The sequence below is a fragment of the Oreochromis aureus genome, linkage group 17, assembly GCF_013358895.1.
Source record: "Oreochromis aureus strain Israel breed Guangdong linkage group 17, ZZ_aureus, whole genome shotgun sequence".
Classification (NCBI taxonomy): Eukaryota; Metazoa; Chordata; class Actinopteri; order Cichliformes; family Cichlidae; genus Oreochromis; species Oreochromis aureus.
In genome coordinates this window covers 18,092,275-18,119,026 of record NC_052958.1, presented here as the reverse complement: position 1 = coordinate 18,119,026, position 26,752 = coordinate 18,092,275, and the positions used below count along the sequence as shown (strand labels likewise).

At 38.8% G+C, this 26,752-nt stretch overlaps 1 protein-coding gene across 4 annotated transcripts in view; it reads left to right on the top strand.

Annotated features, from left to right (window-relative positions):
- The window catches only part of sfmbt2 (Scm like with four mbt domains 2), a 58,016-nt gene that overhangs the window by 18,979 nt on the left and 12,285 nt on the right, over positions 1–26,752 (top strand). For 3 of the 4 annotated variants that reach the window (XM_039601374.1, XM_031746349.2, XM_039601375.1), the window contains exons 5-14: positions 659–679; positions 14,659–14,747; positions 16,035–16,284; positions 16,909–17,006; positions 18,330–18,431; positions 19,056–19,286; positions 20,143–20,269; positions 20,434–20,547; positions 20,632–20,674; positions 21,909–21,976. In XM_039601374.1, the coding sequence (XP_039457308.1) occupies positions 659–679; positions 14,659–14,747; positions 16,035–16,284; positions 16,909–17,006; positions 18,330–18,431; positions 19,056–19,286; positions 20,143–20,269; positions 20,434–20,547; positions 20,632–20,674; positions 21,909–21,976 (1,143 nt within the window). The remainder of the gene's footprint in view (positions 1–658; positions 680–14,658; positions 14,748–16,034; positions 16,285–16,908; positions 17,007–18,329; positions 18,432–19,055; positions 19,287–20,142; positions 20,270–20,433; positions 20,548–20,631; positions 20,675–21,908; positions 21,977–26,752) is intronic. The other variant, XM_039601376.1, reaches the window with a different exon arrangement.

Sequence of the window (26,752 nt, the reverse complement as noted above, 5' to 3'; positions counted from 1 at the left end):
GAGACAAAAAAAGTGAGGTCAGGAAAGACAAAAAGAAAGAAAGAAGGAAAGAAAGAGCCATGCAAACATCTCTAACTGAGCAGGGTTACCTTTTGAATTCTGTGGGTTTAAAATAATTTCACATTTTCTATCCATCATGCTTGCTTTATCATAAATTGATGAAAGTATTTGCAGATGTTAATAAAAAATGTGTTTTGCACTAAAACTTCAGTTCCAATTATAATATAACTAACCACTGATATTAACTAGCTCTCTGTCTGCCTGTCAGAAAGCTTATACATGTATAAATATGTGTGTGTTTGTGTGTGTGTGTGTGTGTGTGTGTGTGTGTGTGTGTATATATATTCTAATAATGATGGATGGCTGACACCACTGCATGTTAAATGATGCAAACTGAGTCGTATATCATGTAATGGAGTCAGTGTTATATTCCCCAAAGAGACTTCTGCAACATAGTGTCAATGTGTGACCCCTACGAGTTCTTTGTTGCTTCATTTCAAGGATTTGCATCATAGTATGCACATTTTGTGTGTGTGTGTGAGTGTATGTATTCTTAGTAAGCTAGTATGAGAGCCAAGTGTGTATTTTTGACTACTTTCACCTGTGTTACAGTTACCTGTTTTATTTGTTTCCTTTTTTGTTTGTTTTTATTTCTCAGATAACATTTACCTAAGAAAAGGTAAGCAGCTCTAACAGAGCCTCTGACTAACTCACCTGCCTGGCTCACTAGTGGCTAACATGAAATCAACACTGGGTCAGGCTTAGGCCTCAGAGCTGCATGTACAGTGTGCCTCCCCTCCTCCTCTTCCTCCTCCTCTTCCTCTTTTCACCTCTGTACAGGGCGTGACCTCACAGCCCTGTTGTCATGTCTTGCCTCTTCTTGCATGTGACTCCTTTCTAGCTGAATGTTGAGTGAGTGTGTCTTAGCAGAGTGATAACAGTCACACACACACACACACACACACTGCTGTTTGTGCCTGTGCTCTTATGATAACTAGTGCAGAAACGAAGCCGCTCAGTGAGAAGTGTGATGCTTTGATAAAGAGGCCGTCTCCACCAGCGTGCTACAAACAAACAATGAGTTAGAAAAAGGTCACTAGTGCATGTGTGAAGAGAGATCAGAGGTTAAAGGACTGCTGTGTCTGCCAGATATGATCAATACGTGTCACCAGTTCTATGGGAACTTTTTGAGGCAATAGTTTGAAGTGCTGATCTTATGGTGTTTTTTTTTCTTATGATGAGCAAGTTTGATCAAAAATAGACCACAATGCAGTTTTAAAGGTATCTTTATCTGCATTAGGAAGTTGCTCTCGTTGCATGTTGAGACTTTCCAGATAGGATGCATATAGAATAGAATAGAATAGAATAGAATAGAATTCAACTTTATTGTCATTGCACATGCACAGGTACAGGGCAACGAAATGCACTTTGCATCCATTCAGAAGTGCTTTAGCCGTGATATAGATATATTACAATATATATTAGCAATAATATAGATATGTAAGTATATTACAGAAATGGGTCTATATACAGCATATAGCCTTGGAAGTAAAACGTAAAAAAGTCAGATGCACTGGATAATTTCAGAACTTGCATTTAGGCGTGGTGTAGCACTGCTTCCCCACCTTTTTCTTTGTTTTCTCAGTGTTTACTTTTTTCTTTTTATGGATGCAAGTGCGTGGGCGAGAGTAAGGCTATGAGGACGAAGCCTTTTTCTCTGCTTGTGATTTGGTTGGAAGTTGTCATAAAATATATATCAAGTCTTATATATCATTAGCTTTTTATACATCAGGTCTTTATTTGTGAGAAATGTTGTTATTACTTGTTACAGGATGGCTGCTAAAAGGATCAAGCCATGTGTGTGTATATAGACCCAGGAACAGTAGTTTTTAAAATAAAGACAGTAGACCTTGTAAAAGAGAGAAAAAAGCTCTTAGGTTGCTCAGTGAAGTGTAGCCACGCTGCTTTCTGAACTTTTTTTAATCTTAGGGTATTTTTTGTTTTGTTTTTAACTGTTGAGTCATGCTGTGTTGTATTGTTGAGTCTTGCATGGCTCTGTTTTAAATTGATAAGCAAGTTGTTTTTATCATTTATCCTTGGTTTAACTTTTGGCTTTTGATCTTCTTTTATTCTTTGCTCTCTTGCTTGTGGATTGCATTTTGTTGTGTGTATTATCCATTTTCCAAACTGCTTACACTGATGCAAGGTGCTCACTTTGGTTTGCTGTCATAGTTCAGATAGTTTGAAGTCAGTTGGCTTATTATGACACATACATTAATTAGAGCTCAGTGGAGGACCGCTCTTTGAAAAATCTTTCGCGACATTTTTATTCTTTACAGTTTTCAAAGTGTTTTTTTTTTTAAACTTGTTCGCTCTCCGATGCAGATAGGCTGCAGGCTGTGGTTTAAGTAATGAGTAATGCATGTCTTGTGCATTAACCTCTCAGGTTAACTGCAGGTTTTATATTTAGAAACGTCAAGCTTGTGTTCATGTCCTTCTGAAAAGACAAACAAATGCTCAGCGTGCACTCAGACTCATTATTCTTCTTAAAACTGTGCATATTGAAGCATGGAACAGAACGGTCTCTCTGCAGGATCTGTAATAGTAGTTTGGAAGCCTTTCATGGTTTTGCACACTCTTCTTAAGTAACACTGTAGTGGCTTAGTGCTGCCCTTTAAATAACGGGGTTTTTTCAGGTTTTCCAGGAATCACCCCATAATCCTGACACAGGTTAAGCATATGCTTACATAGTATTTGTACTTATAGATGCCACTGGAACTGTATGTATTTTATATCTTTTCAGCCTATATACGCATGTGACATGATGTGTCGCAGTCATATCAGAGCTTCTGTTTGCACAAAGATAAAGTGGGTGGGAGTAAAGCACACAATAATGTGGCTTTGTTTGCAGGCACTGGTAGATATGTATGATATGGACTTTTTAATATCACAGCACATTTGCAGATTATTTGGTTTATTTGCCCTTGGCTATGGGTTACGGACCTCATTTGGAAACCCACTGCCTTAAAGGGTTAGTTCGCCCGTTTACATAAATAAAACTAGAAGTAAAATGTTTCCATTCGTCTTCAGAGGTGCCTGAATGCATGGATACTGCTTGTATTTAGAATGAAGAGCATGTAAAAGCCACTTTATGTTCTCAATTAACTTTTATAGCACAGATATCTCGTGTTACGTCCAAATAGTATGACACAGGCAGATATCTGTTCGGGTGAAGCAGTCCTTACGGAAGCAGAAATTATACTTCAGATCTCTGAAATAGTGATAATATCAGGAGACTGTTAAATTTGCACATTTTGAAGGTTTCATTATTACAGAAAACAGTTCAAGCACAGGGGAAGGCTTTTACGTAAAAAGCTTTAAGAGGAGATTTAAAATGTGGCTTTGATTTTCCTTTTTCTGCTCTGCTCTCTTCAGAGTTTCACAATGACTCCTCCTGATTGCCTGACTGGTGCTGCTGGCCTACATTAAGCAGGAGCACAGTCGTTTGTAAAATTTTCCACATGAGGCTCACTTCTACAATTCAGGACTCCCTCAGAAAACTGTTTCACCTTCGTTTGTTTCCAGGTTGTGAAAAACCTGAATACCGATTCATTTGCATATTTGATTTGCTTGGACAAACCACATCTAACAAACACACCTTAATCCCTTGTCAAACTTGCTTATTCAGTCATGAAACTTGCACACATACTCAGTCACTTCACTTGAAATGCTCCTTTGCTAACTAATGAGCTCCTAAAATCAGCGCCTGTTTTAATCAGCATCTTGGTTTTTGGTTTTTTTTTTGCAAGAACAGCGAACGAGCGTGCAGCGCTGCGAGCACTTCTCTCCCATAATTTGCTTATTTCTAGAAATTAAAAAGTCATCCCAAAGACAGTGTAAGAGGGGTGAACTGTTTCTTTCCACCTCGCCTGTAATGTCCTACTTCTGCTCCCGCTGTTGGAAAATCAGCTTATAATTAGCTGCGTCGTGCTAAATTACAAACAAACACATTTCATTTGGAAATTTTGCTCCAATTAAAAGGCTCGTGCTAGTTTTAAAAGCAGGATATCACAAGAGAAACGGAAGCAAAGTTTTGACAGGTGAATGTAGAGCTTGTTTTCTGTCACGTCTGCAGGTGAGCCGACAAATTAGTGCATGAAGACAGTAACAGTATAATTGAGACCACAATAGACACATGTGAAAGTTTCACTCTTTTTGAAGCTTTGGGGTCAGAGTGAGAAAACGAGGCTTGTTCAGGCAGCCGAGCTGCTGCTGTGAACTCAGTGTCTCATGTGCATGTATGTAATTCTGTGTGAGTGCATGTGAGTATACATTTATCCATTCACGTAAAAAGCCTTGTACGTCACAAGTTTAGTCATGTGGGAAGGTAGCTGCTCGCTGAACAAATCCTGATGGAGATCATTTGCATATTGAATTCACCACACTGCTTCCTGCCTGAGCCGGCTGGAGATGACGCTCTGAGATAGACCTGTTTTCCTCGCTGTCTGTGTGTCTTTGTGTCAGTTGTATTGTCGTGTTGTAAGAGGCTGCATTCAGGCTTACAATTGCATTGTGGGGAGAAAAATGCAAAGGACAGCTGACTGATTGGGTTTGCTTTGCTTTGCTAACACTCAAAAGTACTTTGCTTTAATTACAGATCCCAAAATAGTTTATTGTACAAGCGAGTTTATTGTACCGATTAACAAAACAGATCCTTTTTAAGTTTTCGAATCATCAGTTTGTCTATACAACCTTACAAAATGGTAACAAATAGTAAATTTCAGTTTCTGAAAGTTGAAGATGATGGTTTACAGTTGGTTTGTTTGGCTTCACTGTGAGCTCAACACCTAAAAATGTACTTTTTACAACTGAATATTTTTATTTTTGTTTATTTATTTTTTGCTTTTAAAGAACAGATTCACGAGGAAAACAGTTACTGAGGTTTTCTTTCCACTAACTCTTTTATCCAGATAAGTAAAAACGAGATTAGAAGCGCCATACAAAGTGCACTAGGTATGGATGTGATTTGATTTAAGCTTTCTCCTTAAACAATCAAAAAGGAAAATTAAAAGCGAAGCAGAATGGAGGAAAAGTGCAGGAGGAGCAGACAAAAAGCAACAAATACAAATTCTTTACATTAAATCACACATACTCAAAACAGCTTTAAGTTCTGCAGGTTATCTTACAGTTATAGAAATGATAATAAAATATGAAACGGTGTTTTTTTTTGTTTTTTCCCCGGCACGTTGAAACGGGTGTGGAGGCAGTGATTTTTAATGGGCTGGGCTTGGCAGGGGAAAAAAAGTGCTATCATTTGATGTCGTACGACTGGAAAGAATTTATAAAACACACCAGTAAAACATCTCTCACGGTTCATATTAACTTGAAATAAATGACTAATCTTGTGATGTCTGACAAACTCCATCAACCTTATACTGAAATCCAGCTGGAGTAAAATTCATGTAAAACAAGGCGGCTGAAGTCAGATACTTCACCACGGCTCCCTGCTGTAACCTCCAGATTTGCATAAGTTTACAACAGTTGCGCGTGTGTGTCTGTGTGTGTTTCTCTTATAGATTATAGAAAAGCTAATTTGTGTTTATTTGCCTTCTGCATGATTAGACTTCATTTCCATAAGCACTCTGAGACTAGGTGGTTTTTCATGAATTAGAGCACAGTGTTAAAAGCAGTTTACAGCAAAACTGAAGCACACAGTTACAAACACACACACGCTCACGGACATATCTTTACTGTACGTGTCCGGCTCCTGTGGGGCTCTTACTGCTTACCGCTAAGGTAATTCATATTTACACAAATTGCTTTAATATCCCCTCCACTGCCATGAATAGGGCAATAAAAATGTTAACAATATGGCGCCTGAAACTGGCCGGCCAAACACGACAGCAATACGTCTCTCAATAAACACTCAAATTACACTGCGTGCCACTTCACATGTGCCCGTTCGCTGTGGTCATTATGGCCTGTTTGGAGAGCCCATCGGTTAAACTGGAAGTTGAATTGTCGTGTGATTTGAGGGCTGCACATCTCCATGCCAGTGCATAATGAGTGGATAGGACAGGAGGGGGAATCGCGCGTAATTTGCTCCCATTAACTCTGATTAGAATCTGTTGCACTGCTGCGATTGCTGCTGAAAATGCAGAAACCGTCTCTCTTCCTTAAATATAACATTGATTAGCCAAAGTAAAGCTTTTAAATGAGCCCTGTGCACAGAGGCCGGTTTGTTTACAGAGACGAGTGGATGCAAATATCACATTTCATATTTGTTTTTGCTTCTTCTTTTTTTTAAAAGCTAGATAGTTGCTTGGAGACTTCAGCCAGCTGGGCCTCTGAGGGAGAGAAAGAGAGAGGGTAGGAGGGGGTTGGTGCTGAGATATGTAGTGGCATGAGGGAGGAGGAGGGGTGTGTTTTGAGGATCTCCTCCCGCAAGGTTAATTATGCACTTATTGTTGTGTGAAATTCAGGCTTTCACTTCTCAGTGTCTGCTGCCTTTGGGGTGGAAAGCAAGTAAAAATAAATAATTATTTGTATACAAAGTGTTAGAGTATAATGAAACTGCAAGCTGGGTGTGGAAAGGGGGAGGTGAGAGAGGAGTAAGGGTGAAGTTTGCACCTTTCAGCTTCTGCAGCTCCGGCTGAGCTTTAAATGGCTTCATGACTAATCTCAGTAGGATCTGTAAAAATAGTTTATCTATTTCTGCACCACCTGAGATCAACAGAGGAGTGCATTCAGCCGCTGTGTGTGTGTGTTTATGTTTGTCATTGCAAACCTCCAGCAGCAGCAAGAAAAGAAAACACTATTATTAGGCAGGTAAGGAGAGAGCGTCAGGCCGCACACATGTTCACTGTTCACGCACAGGAAAGCTGCTCCTCCTGTGCTGACCCATTGATTCATTTGCCAGAAAGTTCCAGGGTTGTTGATTTGATTCAGGCCGGACCTCTGGAGTGCAAAACCAGGAGAGGATTTATTGACTTGGCCTCACAAGTCAATTATCTATTTAAAATTCGGAGCCTTCGTGGAGCTAACCGCTGTTGTTCGAAGCACGTTTCCAAACAGTAGCGAGGGCTGAACTGGCTGTATTTTTCTAAAGAACTACACAATGTTCAATGAGGGGAAAGGGAAGAAAGATTTAGACTTTAATTAATGACAGATTGACAGTCCTCTCCCATATTATTAAGCGTCAGAGCTCTACAATACAAACTCCTGTGTGATTTTACTTTTACAGAGAAGGTCTGTGGGAACATTTCGATCTATGTGTGCGAAGGGTGAACATTTTTTTTCTTGTCTTAAAAGCCACAACTCTTCACTCTGTTGATTACATCAGCAACACTACCGTTGTAGTAAACATCTGCAGAACAAAAAAGTGAAGGGAAAAAGAAAAGCTGCACTGAAAAAACAAAAAGCACACATGTAAAATTAAAAGAAGAAACATGAGAATATCAGGCCTGCAAGAGCTGAAAACAGACTCTGCTGTTTGCTCGTTTATGGGAAATTTTAGCTGTGAACAAGTTGTTTTAATAAAATCTTTGCATGTAAAACACAAAAAGAGAGGAAACGCTCTCCTGTCCCTCTATGGGACATGATGAGATTAATCAGATACTAAAGCAAACTTTAAAAATGGAGGCATGTTTTATTTTAAGACTCAGAACTTAACAAAAAATGACGACAGACAAAACACTGGAAGGCACAAACTCAGAGAATGAAGCTCCACAGGTCCAGAAGCTGCACATCATTCATGACTGCATGAATGATCCCAGTCAGGATGCAGATTGAGTCCTTCAGATAAGGAACATCTTGTTTGCCCAAATGATCCTTTTTTTTTTTTTTCTTTTTTTTTTTATACATAATGCTACCTTAATGTTCCCACTAGATGCTCTGTGTGCTGCTGAGCCCAAAGTTAAGTAGACTTACAAGGTCGCCGGGCACCTGAGGTAGCATTTATAATTGACTTAAAGATTAGCAAATGTAATAAAATGATCAAATCATAGTATATTTAATTTCCTAAGAACATGGCAGTCGTGTGATCATATCAACTTCCTATCAGAAACTTTAATTGCTCCATTTTTAATCCTTCATAAGAGGCTTCTGACCAGAAACTTATACCTGGGGGTGAAAAATATCCTCAAAGGAATTTTGACTCAACTAATAGTTGTGAAAAGGGTGAAAATTGAGACTTTAAAAGAAGACATGGGGTCTGAAACAGAAAAACAAAAACTGAGTTACTGGAACAAACTCATGACAGAACAAATACAAACACGTTCTTTTCACTTGATCTTCAAATAATGCTGTGACAAAATTTAGTCTCGGTTTAACTAAATTACATGCAGAAGCAAACATTACCACTTGGCAGCCGTCTGAACTGGATATCTAGAAATACTTGTAGCCCCCTTCTCACTGAACACTTGAAAACACTATAACTTTGTGGTCACCTGAGCACAAACACTGTATATATAGAGTTAACACTCAAATCTGATGCTTACGCTCTGAAAGAAGATTTAGAAAGCTTATCCTTAAATTATACCTCTACTAAAAATGACGATGTTTTACAGTATTATGAGTTCACTTACTTGTTAGTTGAAATTGCTGTGATGATCAACAACTCTGACTCATCCCTCTGGAGCACTGAGCAGTGGATGGAGTGGTCCAAGAAAAACAATAAGGACACTCACCTACCTGTTTACTATATCCACCACCACATCGCTGTTTAGTTCTTACTTCAAATGCCTTCAGAAAGATAAAGTTTGAACATACAGTCATGGTTTAAATTCTAGGCTTTACCTTTCAGGACATAATACAAGCAACCAGGTGCTTAGCAGGTCTTAAAACTAGGTAGGTACAATCTTAGATGAACTACAAAAACATGATATTTTACACTGTGTAATTATTTATTTAACAGAAATTAAACTGAAATGCAGAAGCATTATGTGAAAAATTCAGTACACCTTTACTGCTTCCATAGAAATTAAGAGGTTAAGAATCAGCTGTGCTCTGCTAATCAAACTTGATTAACTTGATTAATGAGTCATCAGCACATGTGAGCATCTCTATTAAAGCCGAAGTTTTGCTGGTCTGGAGCTTTCAGAAGGAAAGACATCAGCAATAATCTTAGTGAAGCAACTGCCCATCAGCCTGGGAAGAGATTTAAGGCTATTTCTAAACAATTTGAATTCCATCATTCTGCAGTCAGAAAGATTATTCACAAGTGGAAAACGTTCAAGAGGGTTCGCAAGCTTCCCAGGACTGGACATCTCGGCAAATTCACCCCAAGGTCAGACCGTGCCGTGCTCAGAGAAAACACTAATAAACCTAAGAGCAACATCTCAAGCTCTAGAGGCCTACGCCATCATGTTAAATGTTAAAGTTCAGAAAAATGCTGAACAAGTATGGCTTGTTTGCAAGGGCTGTCAGGAGAAAGTGTCTTCTCTCTAAAACAAAACAGAACGAAAAGTCTAGTTAGATCTCCACAAAACCATAACAGATGAGACCAAAGTAAAGACGTAAAATGTACAGGGTTACATCAGTGAAATCTCCTCATAGCAGCTATCAGCATGGTGGTGGAGGGGTGATGATTTTGGCTTGTTGTGTAGCCACAGGACGTTGGCACCTCGCAGTCACTGAATCAACCATGAAAACCTCTGTTTAGCAAAGTATTAGAGACCACCTGTCTGACCGGTAAACCTTGACCAGAATTGGGTTGTGCAGCAGGATGATGACTCTCTAGAAACATAAGCGTAAATCATGCATCCAAATGTTTCATACACAAATCAGTGATTTTCATACCTAAATTTATTCATACTTTATAAACAAATGTAGAAGTCCATCTGGCTATATGTACAAATAAAGGAAGGGCTGGCTATGCTAGAAAACACTTTTCCAAAATGAATGCTACCACTACTACTGCTACTCATAATAGTGTTAATAATATTAGTAGTAGGAGCAGTAGTAGTAATAATAACAATAATAATAACAACAATAATATCAATAATAATAACATGGACAGAAGCAAATTGCAAGTAAATAAAACAGTATGTAGATGTAGACTACCCTTTTAATTTAAATATATTCCAGTGTTTGTTATCTCGTCTCACCTTATCGCAAAAGATCTTTCATTTATAAATTACACATAAAACTGTTGGAGTTCATCACTTACACTCTAGTTTCTATCCCACAGATGCTGGAAAATTTTACTTTTAAATAAATGTGTATAGGTCCCCCGCCTGTTTGCTTCTTTTTGTTGAAGTCTCAGGGGTAATTATATGGTATCGAGAATTGGGGGCTTGGTGGTATGCAGATCACACATGCCTGTTGTCTCAGAATGACTCTGATTTACTAGCATAGGTGCAGTGGTAAAAATAAAATAGAGCAGTGTGTACGTTTTATGATTCTGATGGTAATTTTGTGTTCGCGCTTCTTGATCACTGATCCAATGATCCCCTGCACAGCAGTGAATTTAGAACAGAATGACTGAAAATGAGAAGCAGCAGAGTGCTGAAATGACCAAATCAAAGTCCAGACCTCAACCTGATTGAAATGTTGTGGCGGGACCAAAAGAGAGCTGTGCACAAACAAATGCCTGCAAACCTGAAACAGTGTTTTAAAGAAGAGTGGGTCAAAAGTCCTCCACAAAGATGCGAGAGACTGATAGTCATACAGAAAGAAGTTACTTCAAGTAATTGCTGCTTAAAGTCTCTCTACAAACTGCTGAATCATGGGGTGCAGTGAGTTTTCACACATTGCTTCTGCATTTTGGCTTTGTTTTTGAGAAATAAAAAACGGCACTGTAATATGTCATGTTTTGTTTCATTCTTACAGGTCATAGCTTGTATTTACCTCATTTTAAGATGCAGATTTTGTTTTTATTATGTCCTAATAAGTAAAACCTTTGACCTGACAGAGAGTGTACTTTATTTTTACCATGACTCCAATTTTTTCTTTGCTGGAAAAAAGCCCCCAACAAACTTTAACTACTGTGTCTAAAACTCTCCTGCTGATGTTGACTTAGGAATAAAAAGACAGAGGTGATACATAACCTGGATATAACAGAAACAAAAGTGATTCAGCAACAATGCTTTCACTGAACTGCCACAGAAGCTAACTTCACAACCCATTTTCCTTCATGCGCAGTGGCATGTTTCAGTATATGGACCAATTTTTTTTCTTTCACTTCAGCTTGATGCTAATCAGTGCTGCAAGGAATGTCAGTTCTCACAGCACATTGCAGTCATTCTGCAACTGTGACTCATTTGGTATGTTTCAGTAACTCCAACAAGTGTCTGCGTTTTTTCTTTTCTTTCTGTAAGTGACTAACAGGAAAAACATTAAAAATGTATCCATAAAATTCATTTAAATGGAAGCTCTGTGTTTTGGGAAAAGGAAGGTTTTTTTTATTTTTTTTATCCAGGCTCAAAAGCAAATTAAAAGCAAAGCAGGCATTATATAACACTGTTGCACTATGGGAAACAGGAAGCATATGAAAACCACACGTTCCCATGCAAATTTGTTTTAACTTGGCTCGTTAGCATGGTTTTGAAGCTCTGGTCAGTGTGGTGTATTCATCTATCAGTGTATGCATTTGTGTGTGCTGATAGAAGACATGCTGTGCAGGCACAGATCTATTTTTATTGCGGAAACATTGTGGGGATTCACCTCTAATGTGTTAACCATTGTTTTAAAGCAAGCACACTTACTTTCAGGTCGACGTTAAAGAAGCAGTTCTTAAGCTGGCAGTGCAAAAATAACAAACTTGTGCTTTTGAGTAAACATAGTGTGCATCAAGGTTTTTAAAAAAAATATGCAAATAAGCCATTTTGCATGTATATTAAATGAAAATCTATTTAAATATATACTAATTTGCATGTTTTTCAAGAGCAAACATCAGAACATTGTAAAAAGCCCAGTTTAATCTTAACAAAACAACAATTTTAGAGTCAAAGAATTTTACAAAGGGAAATCTTTGAATGGTCTTTGAATGGATGTCACCATGAAACCTCTAGGGAGGATTACTTTAAGACAAATAGTTTAATGTCAAAAAATGCAAATGTATAGTATCTAATTAAACACAACATACTTTGCATTAATAAAAACTTGCAAAATAAATATTTAGATACGTGTTTTTGGACATTATATAGAAGGAAAACAGTCTTTACTGTCTCCTCTTAGATCTGACATGAGTCAGTCTTTGGTTGAAGGTGGACATGATGACACAAAACTGGCATCCATATTTTAAATTGGCCTCATTTGATTGCTCAGATTTGGTGCTTTGAGTATTTTTTCTTCATGTTTATTGCATTTTTTTAAAAGTTTCAGGCTCATCCTTTCCTTCCAATTAGCCAAACAGTTAATTTAATCTTTCAGTTGCAATTTAGGTCCTCTGCATTTTTGAAAGAAAAGGTTTTTTCTCTTTAGGAAAAGGCAAGAAAAAACTGCTGTTCACAGATATGGGGTCATCTTTTGAGAGGATAGCTACACATAATGATTCCAGTAGAAAGTAAGGAGATGGATAGAAAGGAAATGCTACCCAGAAGGCAAACTAATCCTTTAATTACTCAACTACAGAGAACTAAATACGACAAGCAACCTTGAATATATCTATCAGCTTAGGGCAGTCAATAATCAACAGTCATACACGTGCTGCTCAGTGTCATTTCAACTGACATTTGATAAACAAATCAGTTCAGTGGTAAAAGGTTGTTTCTTTTTTCCCGGTACATCCTCTTTCCTGAGGGTATAGACGCTGGTGTTACTGCATTAAAATCTTCTAGACTAGACGACTGCAACTGACTATATCCAGGTTTTCTGAAGTCCTTTGTATATTTCCTGCGGTTGCTGCTTCAAAGGTACTAAGGGATGCAAGAAAAACAGGGGAAAAAAGGTTATAAGGACATTTTATAAGTCTGTACAGCCAGGCAGCGGTCATTCTCTGAATACGTACAATACAGAACTACTTTTCTGTTACTGTGACACAGGTTTTCTTAGAAAACAACAGCGTTTACTGTACCTCAGTGAGGTCAGTGGGTAAGCTACACTGAGGCTTTTGTTCCATAGCACTGGAATAAAAGCCTTTTATCACCAGTGTTTTCATTCCAGCTACACATTTATGAACTACCTTAAAACATTTATTTTATTTACATTTTTTTGTTTGCATTTGAGAGTTTTATTGTTTTAATTAAATGCTTTTAATTATACAATCAATCTTGCATGTTTTGTTTTGTCAGCTTTGTTAGCTGACAATCCAGGCAACGATTTAAATGTGCTCTCTCGGTACATTTGATTTGATTTGCCATACCCATAAAAGTCTTTTCGAGACTGTGTATGATTGACATTACCTGTATTATTCTCTTGCTATGCTTAGCCAATTTATTAGGTGCACACAGATAAAGTTAATTCAGTCTAACACAGCAGCCTGGCTTTACATCCAAAACCTTGTCAAAGGTTGTGATATTGAGTTTGAGTTTATGTCACAATTTTAAACAAATAATTGTGTGAAAGTGGAATTGAAACCTTCCCAAATCAGTTTCTATATGCAGATAGTCTTTGTTGCAAGGTTTTGTGTTGGGTTGCTTTAGTTTTTTTCCAGGATTAAATGGAAACCATCCACATTTTTGCAACCCAGACAGTTCAAAACAGTGCCATGCTAGTTATGTGCATAACACTAATGACGGCTGAATTTATCGCCACTTTCAGTTAAGTAACGTGTAGTTCCCCTATCTGATTGTGATGGTTCAACTCTAATTTCATTTTGACTCATCAAAACCAGAACTTAAAATGCTAATTAATACTACAACTGACGTTTTTGTTTTTTTTTCCTCCAGGGTTTTAGTGTATTTGTGGTCCAGTTTTTTTTTAATGACACTCTTAATCTTGCATTTAGAGATCTGATTTGTCCCACTTTTATTTGTGGTATTAAACCTGAAACAAACTTGTGGCAGCGTGACCTCAGTCTTTACAGTCATTTTGACTTCGTGCATCATTTTGCTGCTCACAGAGGAAGCTACAAGCATCCTGGTGAACTGTCGTATGTAAAATCTTGGACAAAACCAGTTTGGGTTTTTTGGGGGGTTTTTTTGTTCCCATTTCTCTGTAGAGAAATACTCATTTAGCACGATGAAGAGCCAGAACTAAAAGATTTACCTTTATTCTGCTCAGATTTGCAGCTGTTGTTTTGCACATTATTACAGAAATGACACCACTGAGTATGCCATTAGTCAGTGTCTTTCATTTTTATGTGCTTATTTTTGCAAATGCCTATGAAATATGGTGTCTTCTTTACTTCTCTTTTGCACATGACAGCCTAAAAAAACATTGAGGCTATTGAGGTTTTTGAGACATTTCCAGGCAGAAAAACATTCTTGTCACTCGTTTTGCATAACTATTGAAATCCGTCAAACACACAAACATCCTAGTGACATATTGCACATCTGCTTTATGCCTTGAAACACCTGAATTAGCAGAAACATTTGCATTTGCAAGTGTATGCATGCACTTCCTCTGCATGCTGTTCTCTGGTGGCTACATCTAACGGTGCTCTGCACACATTTAATAATTAAACACTATACAAGAACGCACCTTGTGCTCACTTTCCACTCCACGGTTGTGTGCATGTTTTCACAGAGTCGGCTTTTTGTTTGTGTTTCTTTGCAGCCATCAAGGAGAAATACAGCGACTGGACAGAGTTCCTTATTCAGGACCTGACGGGTGCCAGAACGGCACCGGCCAACCTGCTGGAAGGGGTGAGTGTGTGTTTACACAGACAATGGCACACAAGAGAAGGGTGTGTGTGTGTGTGTGTTTATGATATTTTCTACAATTTTTTTTCTCCCAAATTTAAGATAAAATCCTTTTGTAGTGATCCCTAATATGGTCATTTCAGGCCCTACCCACCTTTCTGTACTAATCTTTAGTTTAAAAGTCAAACTCAGATGAAAGAACAGGCTTAGAGGCAGGTGGAGATTGAAGATAAAACAGAGATACAGAGATAGTTAAATAAAGATTATTTTGTTCTCTGGATCATAAGAAGCAACTTTGGTGGACTTCAAGAATAATAATATGAAGTTTAAAATGAACAGAATAGAAATCAGCTGTGAGAGTCTGGATCATGCTTGCATTCTGCACCTGCAAGACTGATATAAAGCAGAGGCCAAACATAAGTTCAGATCCTGCTAGCCAAACTGCAGAGGGTCCAGTCAGGTCCGCTGGATAGCTTTGCAAGTGTAAAAGATTGGGGGAAAAGTCATTAATAATTCAAGATGTTCAATAAAATTTGGAGGTATTTCTGGAGTGACGGCAGCATTACTGCAGAGGAAAGAAAATTTAAGCTCTTTCTACATATGAGGGTTTTCTTTCTTTATGTGCACATGTACACGGACCTTTTGTTAAAATCATCGAAAGTCAGTTACTTAATTAGCTGATTGTGCTTATTTGTTTAGCTCCATCAAGTTTTTAAAAAAACCCTAAAACCTCCCCACCCACCACATTTTCCATGATCTGACATATTAATCAGCATACATCATTTTTATGCGACGTCTAAATGGATTTCTCAGAATCTCAAAATATTGTCTTGAGCTGAAGAAAGCAAAGTGAATCAACCTCCCAGCAACTTAAAAGCAAAACATTTCATTCCATTCAATTCAATAGAGACACTTAAAAAACCTTGCACCCTCTCTAACTCTTTGTCAAAGCAGGTAAATTAAAGTGTTTTGCCAAGTTTGGAGATTTGTATCCTAATTAACACTCAACAAGTTCTTGTTGTACTTCTTGACATCTGTGAGAGCAGGATAATTAGCAGGTCTGGAAGCCAGTGTGATTGTCTAAACCTAAAACTGTTTCGTTTTCAAGCTCAACATCCTGTTTAGATACCTCTCTCCTTTTTCCTCATCTTAATCTAAGGATAACACACATAAACTCTTTCTACTGAGGTTTAATTCGATCATTAAGCTAGCCTTTAGAGTCTGTGGCCAGTGTGTTTTATTTTCATTTTATTTAGTAAGTTAAAACTCTTCCCTGTCCGTCCCCTTTAGCCTCTACGAGGTAAGAACACGGTTGATCTGATTGTCGACGGATCGGTGTTGGAGCTTCAGGACCTTTTAGACCCGTACCTTTACTGGCCTGTACGAGTCATCCAGAACGTTGGAGGGAGGCTCCGCCTGCGGTATGCTGGCCTCTCTGAAGAGTACCACGATCATGACACATGGCTGTTCTACCTGGACGTCAGGCTCCGGCCCCTCGGCTGGGCCCTTGAAAACTGCCTGACCTTGGAACCGCCGACAGGTGAGAGTCTAATAAGTTTGTACTTTTTCACCTTTTACATTTTTATCTACAAGTAAATTATAACTTCCAGGTACCAATTAATTATACCCATTGTTTTTGTTTTGTTTTTTGTTTTGGGGCATTACTTCTCATCACAAATTATTATATTATCTATGCTGTGTGTCATTGTTATTGTCTTGGTTAATACTTTGCTTCATAAAACGTCTTTTGGGACCAAAGGGGCATCTTTAGATTGTCTGACCAAATGTATGTTCAGTTTACTGTCTGAGAAAAACAACAGATTAATCACATCTGAGAGGCTGAAACGATTAGATTATAAAATAGTAAAGCTATATAAAACATACGATGTAAAGGTTCATGCTGACAAGGCGGTATGTTGGGTTTAAATGTTCAACCACCTGCTCGGAAATTAGGAGACAAGTTGATCCTTAAACGTTTAATATTTAAATCATCAAACAGACTTTTTTTGTTGTCCTGTAAATGGAAACATAAAGACAAAGTCATTAACATTAATTATGATCTGTAACTGTTGTCAAACTGTTGACTTTGTGTGTCCGTGTTTTTAAATTTAAGAAAAAAAATTTGTTGATTTGAGAAAAAAAGAATCTCTTATCTGTCGTGCAGAGCTCAGGTCCATGAAGAGCACCTCCGACTGGCAGCAGGCTCTAGAGGACGCTCAGCTCGATGGACAGAAGAATCCATTACCTCTGGAGGTGTTCAAGGTGAGTCTCCGCGACCTGCAGGAAGATCAGGTCGAGGTGAACTATGGCTATTTTATGATATGAAGAAAGAATAGGAACTCCTCATTTTACATCTCCAGGAAGTTTTCTTACTTGGTACCAATTGCAGGAAAAAAGAAATGCCCTTGAAAGCCAATTAAATCTCAATAATTGTGTATTCATTCATCCATTTATTCAACTGTTATTAAAAATCTGTGGAACTTTAACATTTTCATGTTCAGCTGACCTCCTGTGCACCGAATAAAGCATTTAGTAGGAGGACGGGTGGATTAATTGGAAGTGCAGCAGCTGAACTCTCTTCTTTCCACCACATCATTTGAATATTTTCCATCTCCATTCACAAAAATATTTAAGGAATAATTTACTTTCAAGATGAAGAGCCAGAACAAATTGTGATCAAACCAATCTAACTTATTCAAGGTCAAGAACTTTAGTGTTAAACTGTGCTTTTCATACGAGTCGATGCACAAATGAAGTGTAATTTATTAACAGGGAAGATTTTTTGCATCAACACATGACCATTTATTCTGCATTCCTCTGTTTAAGAGTGTAGCTGGAATGATTTTGTGTTGGATGTCGTCCTCCTAATGCTGTGCTTGAGCACCTGCTGCAAAGACACAGATGACTGCAGCTAATGTTGGGCTTTCATAGAGCTCTGCACAAGTAAGAGGGTGCAGAAACTGAAATGAATCCAATACGGACGTAACAGATGAGTAAAAGTGTGAAAGAAAAATCTTAGCAATTAGAGATTTAAATTACCAAAACAGCCCACATGTCACGGTCCTACCAACCAGAAAGGCTGGAATAAATAGAAGCTTGCTCGCTTTCCGTGAATAAGCGTAGTAAAGGCAAAAAGTCACAGCATTACCTAAAACCTTCTTACATAATACAGTTTATTGTGTGTCATCACATACAACAGAAAACACACCCTTCAAAGAAGGTCTGAGTGTGTTTTCTTGTGAAACCAAGAAAGTACCGTGTGATACAGGATGTACTGATTACACTTTGAGTCAGTTGGAATAGAGAAGGTAAAAAACAAAGAAATACAGGAAACACAACCTTATCAACACCAAATTGAATGTAAAAAAGGTGTCATGGTGCTAGAATAACAATGTGCGAGGCAAAAAAATTATATTTAATTCATCATAATGATCGCCAGCAGCATGAATTAAGTGCTTCATTCATTATAGGGCCACCCAGCTGGGTCTGAATGACCTACATGGACGTGTGTGTGCATGTGTGTGTGTGTGTGTGTGATCAAAAGTGGAGCACATTTGTCTAAAATTCTTGACTTTACTGTGTCAGGACCATGTAGACCTGCCCAAGCACTCCTTCAAGATGGGTATGAAGCTGGAGATGGTTTCTCCATGGGAGCAGCTCCAGATCTGCCCTGTTTCTGTCACAAAGGTGAGTCACGAAAGGCTCTGAGAACAATGGCTTATGTAAAAAAAAGCAAAATTGAGCATTCGTCAGCTTCTGTTATTAGTGAAGCATTGGATTTTTAAAATGTTTTTCCGTGGATGAGGCCTTCCTCGTCACGACTGGAATCAACTGGAACGGTTCTTAGACATGAATTTGGGTTTTTTTCTTCCTTTTTACACATTAATTAAAATATTAATTGGTTTTTGAGCAGTAAAACTACCAATCATCACATTATTCTAAATATATAATACTGTTTTTTTATGTATTTTATCAAATTGTTCCATAACGAAGACATTTCATTCTAATTTACTAAACACAAAGAAAAGCATCGTGCAGGGGGAAAGGATAAAGCAGCTTCGATAGGACACCTAAGTTTGATAATTAGTTGGCCTTTAGTGTTTCACAGGGTAGATCCAGCAGCTTAAAACACTTGCAGACAGGTGTGGCACAAGAATTATTGTACATTACCAAGGATTTTTCTTTTAATCTGCTGTGTCTAAGCATTTAAAAGATGGAGAGTAAATTTGTTGTCTATAATCTGTTTTACACATGTGTTGAAATCATTGTGTTAGGAGGAGATTAAATGCTCTCCCTCTGTTTCCTCTTCAGGTCTACAATGAGTTCTACTTCCAGGTGATGTTGGATGACCTCTCTGCTGAAGCCAAGCCACACTTTGTGATTTGTCATGCCAACTCGCCTGGCATCCTACCTGTCCAGTGGTGTATGAAGAACGGCGTGGGTCTGGAGAGGCCTCGGGCCTACGAGGGCCAGGACTTTGACTGGGCTGACTACCTGAAGCAGAGCGGGACTGAAGCAGCTCCTGACGCCTGCTTTCCTGATGTAAGCATGGGGTGGAGACATGTAAACTGGGAGACTCCTGATGTTTCAGCCTGTGTTTTGATGGGAGCGTGTTTAGTACAAAGGAAGCTGCTTTTCAGTAGGGTTCCTGCAAACATTTTAAAACCAAATTGGAGACTGAAACGACACAACACCTCAGGATAGCATAGCAGCAGCAGAGACAAAAGACTGGTGCTGCTTTATGGTTTTATTCAAGTGTCATCTGCTTTAAATCCCACTGTCCCACCAAGCTCAGGTTTTTAACACTTCTTGCAAGTTGCGATCTGAAGTTCAAAGCCATTGCCTGCACTTTCACTGCTGTAATTGTCTTTACCCCCACAATGTCCCACGGTTCCAATCACACGACAGAGTTTTCTGGTGAAGGTTAAAAAGCAAAAATGATACCAGCAACACAAACAAAACTTTATTTGCATTTAGATGATGCATGCAAAACATTCTGTACTTGCAATTCTTTCCAATTTATATCACTTTTAAAACCTGTTTTTTAAATATTTACTTACATTAGTGCACTGTGAAAACAGCAGAAACACTCAAAGAATGAGCTGCGTTTTATCAGTGTTTTATTCTTTTTCAGGTTTACATAACAGTTGACACTGCACAGTGAGACACATATTGTAAACAGGAACTTATTAGACCCGTCTGACACTGTGTTACATGCAATGAGCCTACAAAATCCCTGTTACAGCACCTTGTTTGAAGTCCTTCAAGGGGAAAATAAGGGTTAAATCAGTTTGAAGGTCTTGTAATCTGAACCTGGCTTCAGGTTACCTCAGGTTAGATCCCTGCTCTGAATGTAAAATAAACCCTCTCTCTCCTACCCTCGTGTGTGTGCGTTCAGACATGGCAGAGCAGAGACTTTGCCAAGGACATGTGGCTGGAGGCAGTGAACCCTCACCGACCGGCTGAGGTGTGTGTGGCTCAGGTCACACAGGTCAGAGGACGCCTGCTGTGGCTCCGACTGGAAGGTACATACGTTTGTGTGTGAGTGTGTGCGTGCAGTGAGGATTAAGTGTCAGGGACTCCTGCTGTGTCCCAGAGTGAAGATGGGGTAGAGAAAAAAAACAGCAGTCTGTATATGTGTGACAGTTCCCTCACCCCTGCTTTCCCTCCGCTGTCTGCCCATCTCCAGGTGTGCCGAAGCCTCTGTCAGAGTGCATCGTGGATGTCGAGTCCATGGACATCTTCCCTGTCGGCTGGTGCGAGGCCAACGCTTACCCTCTGACCCCTCCAATCAAACCTGTCTGTACGTACACACACAAATATACACAAATGTAAATTTGCCATGCAGTGACAGCTTAACACAAAGTCTCTTTGATTCTTTCTGCAGGCCAGAAGCAGAAGAAGATAGCAGTGGTCCAGCCAGAGAAACAGTAAGAAGCACAACATTAAACAAACTGAAAGTAAAACTGACTTAGACTTCGTCTCAAAGACACGCACAGTGTCCGCGTTTTACATTCTTTTAATGGGTGACTCATCTGTTTGCATGGAAGTTTCCAAGAAAATGACCCTATTTCTTAGTTGATCTATCCCCCTCTACGACTAGTTTCAAATAGAAATAACACATGGAGTTACATTTTTATGTTATCGTCCAGATTAGGGTGCAGAAGTATGATGAAGCAGGGTGTGATTTATTTTTTTGGGGGGGAGCTTTGCACACTCATGATGTCTGGTTCAAAAGGTGGGACAACTAGACATCATGAGTGTGCAATATCAATAGTGTTTTTTTGGGGACATTTTATGCTAATATTCATATAGCTGGGAGTCCTCCTTCCCCCTAATAGTTAACTAATAGATACAGTGTTTATTGTAGGAATTATTCACAACCTATATTTAAAAAAAGACAAGACTTGGTTACCTTTTGCTGTATTTCAAAGTGCTCCAAAAGGTAACTTTTCCTACCCTCATCTGGCCGCCTCCATTTTCTCCTTGTATGCCTATTCCTCACTCATTAAACCTGCTCCTGAACATGTTTTTCAAGTGTTGGAAAACAGTTCAATTGCAGCTGAAAGTGAAACACTGGCTGCATGTCTCTGTAACCTGAACACCGCTGTTATCGGTTTAATTTTAGTGTGGTCAGAAAAATGGTATCATTTGTGGGTTTTTGGTTTCTGTCCTTTACCTGAAAGCCAAAGAAGATGAAAAAAAAAAAAAAATCAGTACATGTTTCTTCAGAGAAACCCCAAAGGTTTTTCTTTCTCTGTGTCACTCAAACCCGTTAATTGAAACTGTGGCTTTTTTTAGGGCAGAAATTGCTTTCCTGGGGCGCTGATTGATTTTGTTGACGAATGGCATGTTATACCGTTTGCTTGCGGGAGCAAGAGCAAGGGCGGCGGTCAGAGAGCAGGAGAAATATGAGGTCTTCAATAGCACTTTGTCAGCTCTCTCATCTAACCACTAATCCCATTTCATACCTTTAGGAGAATCCTTTCATTGGTATCCCTACATATACCCGCCTTTTCAACACTCCTGTTTCTAATTCCAAAGCTGAAAGCGGTCGCTGTTGTGCCGATTGATTGAGTGAATTGACTTCTGTTTCCCGTTTGATTAGATCCCTTGGATAATTTTATTGATTAGCCTGACTGGATTGATTGCGTTTTCCCACAGGTTGGCTCGGTCCCAGCCTGTCGAGGCGAGTCCTGTCAACCACTGCCAGCCTGCCGCCTTGGATCCAGGTAATGAAAGCCACGTTGCACATGATATATCTGTGGTGATTAATGCTAATGAGCCGCTGTGACGAGGATTAAAGGAAAACCCCGCTCTTTCTCCACTCTTAAGTCAGTCTGGATTTACACACTGATATACCTATTGCGCTCTGATGTGCTTTCCTCTGTTTCACTCAGTTCCACTTCAACACTTTAGTAAATTTTATTTACAAGTTGCTGACTTTGAAAACAATGTAAAGGAAGATGTGTGTCCTGTCACAGTTTCAGTCAGAGATGTTACTTAAGGAAGTTTAATTAATTTTCTCCATCGTCTCTATATTTCATGGCATAAAGTTAAATATGGACTGTTTGATCTAAGCAGTTCTATCTTCTATATATACTTCATGTTAAAAGCTATCAGTTGCTCCAACTAGCAAAATTATATTAAAACCTGTTGGCACTGTAAGGGATTTCCCCCCGAGTTTGACTTATGAGAGTCCCTTCATGGCTGCTTTCCAGTGAAACGCATTACAGTTAAATTTGAGTTATCACACTTACAGTGAAGAAGAAGAGGAAGGAGAAACTCACAAGACAAAACTGAGGTTATATTTGTATTTGTTTCTAAAAGCCTGAGAAACACAGTGTTTAACCAGATACCAACTCTGGATGGCATTACCTGGCCTGCACTAACACTGTGGAGAGCCCTTTGTTTTTTTAAACCAGGATATGTCCTTCAGTGCACACATTAACCAAATGCGTTTGACTGCTTTCAGTATTGCTTAATGTAGAAACATCCTGTCTCAGAATCACGCTGAAAAAACAGTTCACGCATTGTTACTTTCAGGCAGGAATATTGTAATTAATTATCACCTAAAAGCTCCCTGAAAAGCCTTCAGAAGAACTGAAACTCCGCTGCGAGAGCACTGACAGGAACTACAAAGAGGGCTCGTATTTCTTCCATGCTAGCTTGTCTTCATCGGCTCCCTGTTAAATACAGAATTGAATTCAGAATCTCGATCATATAAAAAGTCCTGAGTGATAAGGCTTCCTCGTATCTTAAACATCTTGTAGTACCAAATAGAGCACCTGGCTCTCAGACTGCAGGCTTGCTTGTGGTTCCTAGAGTTACTAATAGTTACAGCTGTCACCAAATGCTGCTCACAGGGGATCATCTGGGAGTCTAATATTGTAGGTCTTTACCTTACAATATAAAGCACCTTGAAACTTGAGATTATGCTTCTTCAAGGTGTTTTTTCTTTCCTCGGTTGTACAATAAAAACTGTTCCATTCTCAGAGTTGGTGACATCACTGCTGTACTTGGTGATGCTGCATTTGTTTTATAGGATTAAAACAAAAATAAATTATTTAATTTGAAATAATTAAATAAGTTTGTTTTTATTTTTAATAGAGCTTCAATGTATTTTGAAACACGTCTACCCAACGAGCAGGGTCGAAAATTCACTCCGGAGGAGCGCTTCCAATCTAGCTCAGTTTGCAGGAAAACTAGAAAGCCTGAGGACACAAGGAGGGAATTTATCCCGACGTTGTTCTTGGCTCTAGTTAAAATCTGTGTTTTAACATGCATGGTGGTAAAACTACTTGAGACGTCAGTCAGCAATGACAGAAATACATCCTGAAGTAACCACTAAATTATGCATGTACTCCATAAATCATCACGCATGTTCTCAGCTACATGACTGTCCATTATCAGCTGGTAATGATTAACAAGCATTGGCGTCAATATGCTCATTTGTTCTCATTGTACTGTATGAGAGCCACATTTTTACTTTATCAACTACTCCTAGTTGTTATCGTTGGTTGGAACTACATGAATTTCCTTTTATTGTTCGTCTTCCGTTTTCCCCGAAGTCAAAAGGGGGAAAAAAGAATTTTATAAAATGATCTTCCTTCTCACACTAATTCGGTTTTTACATGTTAAGTAAATCAGTTTGTCTCTTTGATAAATTAATTACAGTAATCCCACAAAGAGAGATGCATTTTTAGCCTCTTCTGTTGTGGTTTTAACTGAATCAGTAATGTTAAAGAAATGTTAAACTGTACTTGAGAAAGCAAAAAGCAGCACAAGATGCAGCTTGCGCCTGTGTTTTACATTCACTAAGTTTCATTTCCTCCTCAGTAAACATCTTTTTTTCTCTCTCTCTCTCTTATAAAACCATATTCTAGATATGCACATGTAAAGAATGCTGTTACACAGGAAATCCCTATTTATCTCTAATGCATTAGAGAGCTGGAGCGTTTCTGTTCTACCCGCTGTTATTGTAGCTGCCCTGGGAGTACTATGTATATGTTTGGCTTTTTATCAGCTGGAGCGAGAAGGCTACACCCACAAACAAAATCTTAGAGGCAGAACTGCAGCATTCTTTTGTCACCACATAAACTTTAATGTGCTTATGAAGCGAATCCTTAAAATTTACCTTTTCCTTTTTACAAATTGTCCTGCGATTCTAGTTTTCTTTTGCCTAACTTAAAGGGAATCTGGCCATTCCAGTTTCATGTTCTTTAATAAGAGTAGCTGCGATTTTAAGTAATCTTTTAAATATCCTTATTTATACCTCCATTCATCCACTGTCTCAAACAAGCTGTTTTCTCTCCATTGAAGATGTTTTTTCCTGATTGGCTGCCCCTCATAAACTGCACTTCTGCACCTGAGATGACCATATTAGGGATATCATCTCTATATGACATCACAGCGATTTAGAGCAGTCTGAACGCTGTGCCGTTAAGTTATATATCAGCTTTATATAACTAAACATAACACATAACAAAGCTCAGGATAAACTGTTTATTTGGGAATGAAAACTAAAGCATAGGCGGATATTTTCAGCCACATGTTCAACATCTCTAAAAAACTTAAAGCAGGTCATTTTTGTGAATTCAGATCTACCGTGCAATTGACAAATAAATGTGGGTGTGTTATTTTTCGTTTTCACTCGCCTCAGTGTCTGAAATAACTGAACTGAACTGGGGGTTTCCTCAACGCCATTGCGCCCGAAGGGAATTCACCATTAAGCTGCGTCATTTCCAAATTTCAGTAAACGTAAAATATATCACCACGGCCAGCAGGATTGGAGCCAAAATTTAGAAAACAGTCAGGCAAATTAGCTTTTTTTAAAGAATGCCACTTAGCAATCTTTGGTGTATTTCTGGGTGCATTTCTGAAACCAAATAAACAGACATATCAGTAAATCTGAGAATAGATTTCACCAAAACACCACATCCTTCTCTCACATCCTCATTGTGTGGTTGGTTTTCTTTTGGGAGCAGACACGTCTGTAAGCAACATGTATGTTCGAGCACAAAAAGAGCAAAGGGGTGGGGGTGGGCTGAACTGGGCATTGTTTCGAGGAGAACCTTGTCCCTGGTTTAAAACCGCCCACTCGCTCATGCATATTCATTGCCATATCTAATTACTATTCGCCCCTAGCAGTGCACCTCCAGGTGCAGACAGTTTCCAGGTGCTCCAGTAAGGCCAGAGTGCAGCATCGTTCATTCGACCTCTTAGTTTGTTTCTTGGAGGCGATGGAGGGTGGTGGGGTAGGGGGGTCACATGAACAGGATGTACTCATGGCCCAGTTTGACTCTGCTCTCACCTATGTGCTGAAATGGTTAGTCACACACTAATGATATACCGGAAAGTAGTATTAAGTAAAGAGCACCACAACCATTCATTTACTTTCATTTACAAAGGAGCTTTCTGTTTTCTTCCTTTGTCTTTTTTCTGGTTCAGAGTGGAAGAAAAGCATTGAGAAACAAAACCAGTAAAAAGTTGTTGGGTCATTTCCTTATACTGCCAACGCTCAATCAAACCACAAGAAAGTGTCTTGAGAGAGGTTCAGCATTTACAGTTTAAATGTCGTTTCATAATGCAACTCTAATATTGAAAAAAATCATCTGTTATTATAATACTTACATAATCCGAACATACATGCAGGTAAATGAAGAATCACCAAGACGGTGATTAAAAATATTTTAACTACTTTGTTTAAAGTTTTCTGTCTATCAAATGGTCAGAAATAACAAGAAAATGCAGAACTGACAAACCTGTGGACATATCGTGCTTAAGGGCCTATTCACGTCATATTGAGCCAGAAAAAACCATGACATCAATGTTAGCTTCTAAAATTGCATTTAAGGAGAAAACTGAAGCAGTTAATGCTGACTAACACCTTCGCATGGAAGTGACACACTAATTATTCAGTCAAACATCAAATGAGGTTTTGTATCTTAAGGAAACAAAACATGGGTTTGAAAGGAAGTTTGTAAACTCCGGTTGGGTGGACAGTGAAGACATTGGTTCACAGGAGTATCAAATATGAGCCACTGTGTTTGGCCTGTCGAGTTTTCCCATAATCCCGGTACAGGTGAGGTTGTACTACTTCATACCAATTTATTGCAGTACTAACTGGCAAACAGAGACATGAACATATTTCCTCTGTCTTTGCGTCATTGCACTGGTTACTGTAGAGTTAAGGATTAATCTTAAAATCCTTTTGTACACTTGCAGCTGCTTGCATGGGCTTGCCCCCCCACTAAGTATCTGACATGTTATAGTGTTTAATACCCCACGCAGAATGCTTTAAGTAAGCTGTCTGCCAGCTGGTAGTAGAGCCTCACTTAACAGTCTTTCATATGTCAAGAAAAAAAAAATCACCTCTTCTCTTGAGCCTTTTACGTCTGCCTTTCTGTGAACATTGTAGGTTAGTTTAAATTATTTTACAGCTATCATGCTCCCTTACTGTCCCATAGTTTTTTTTTCCTAATTGTTTATTGATTGCTGTGCAGCAC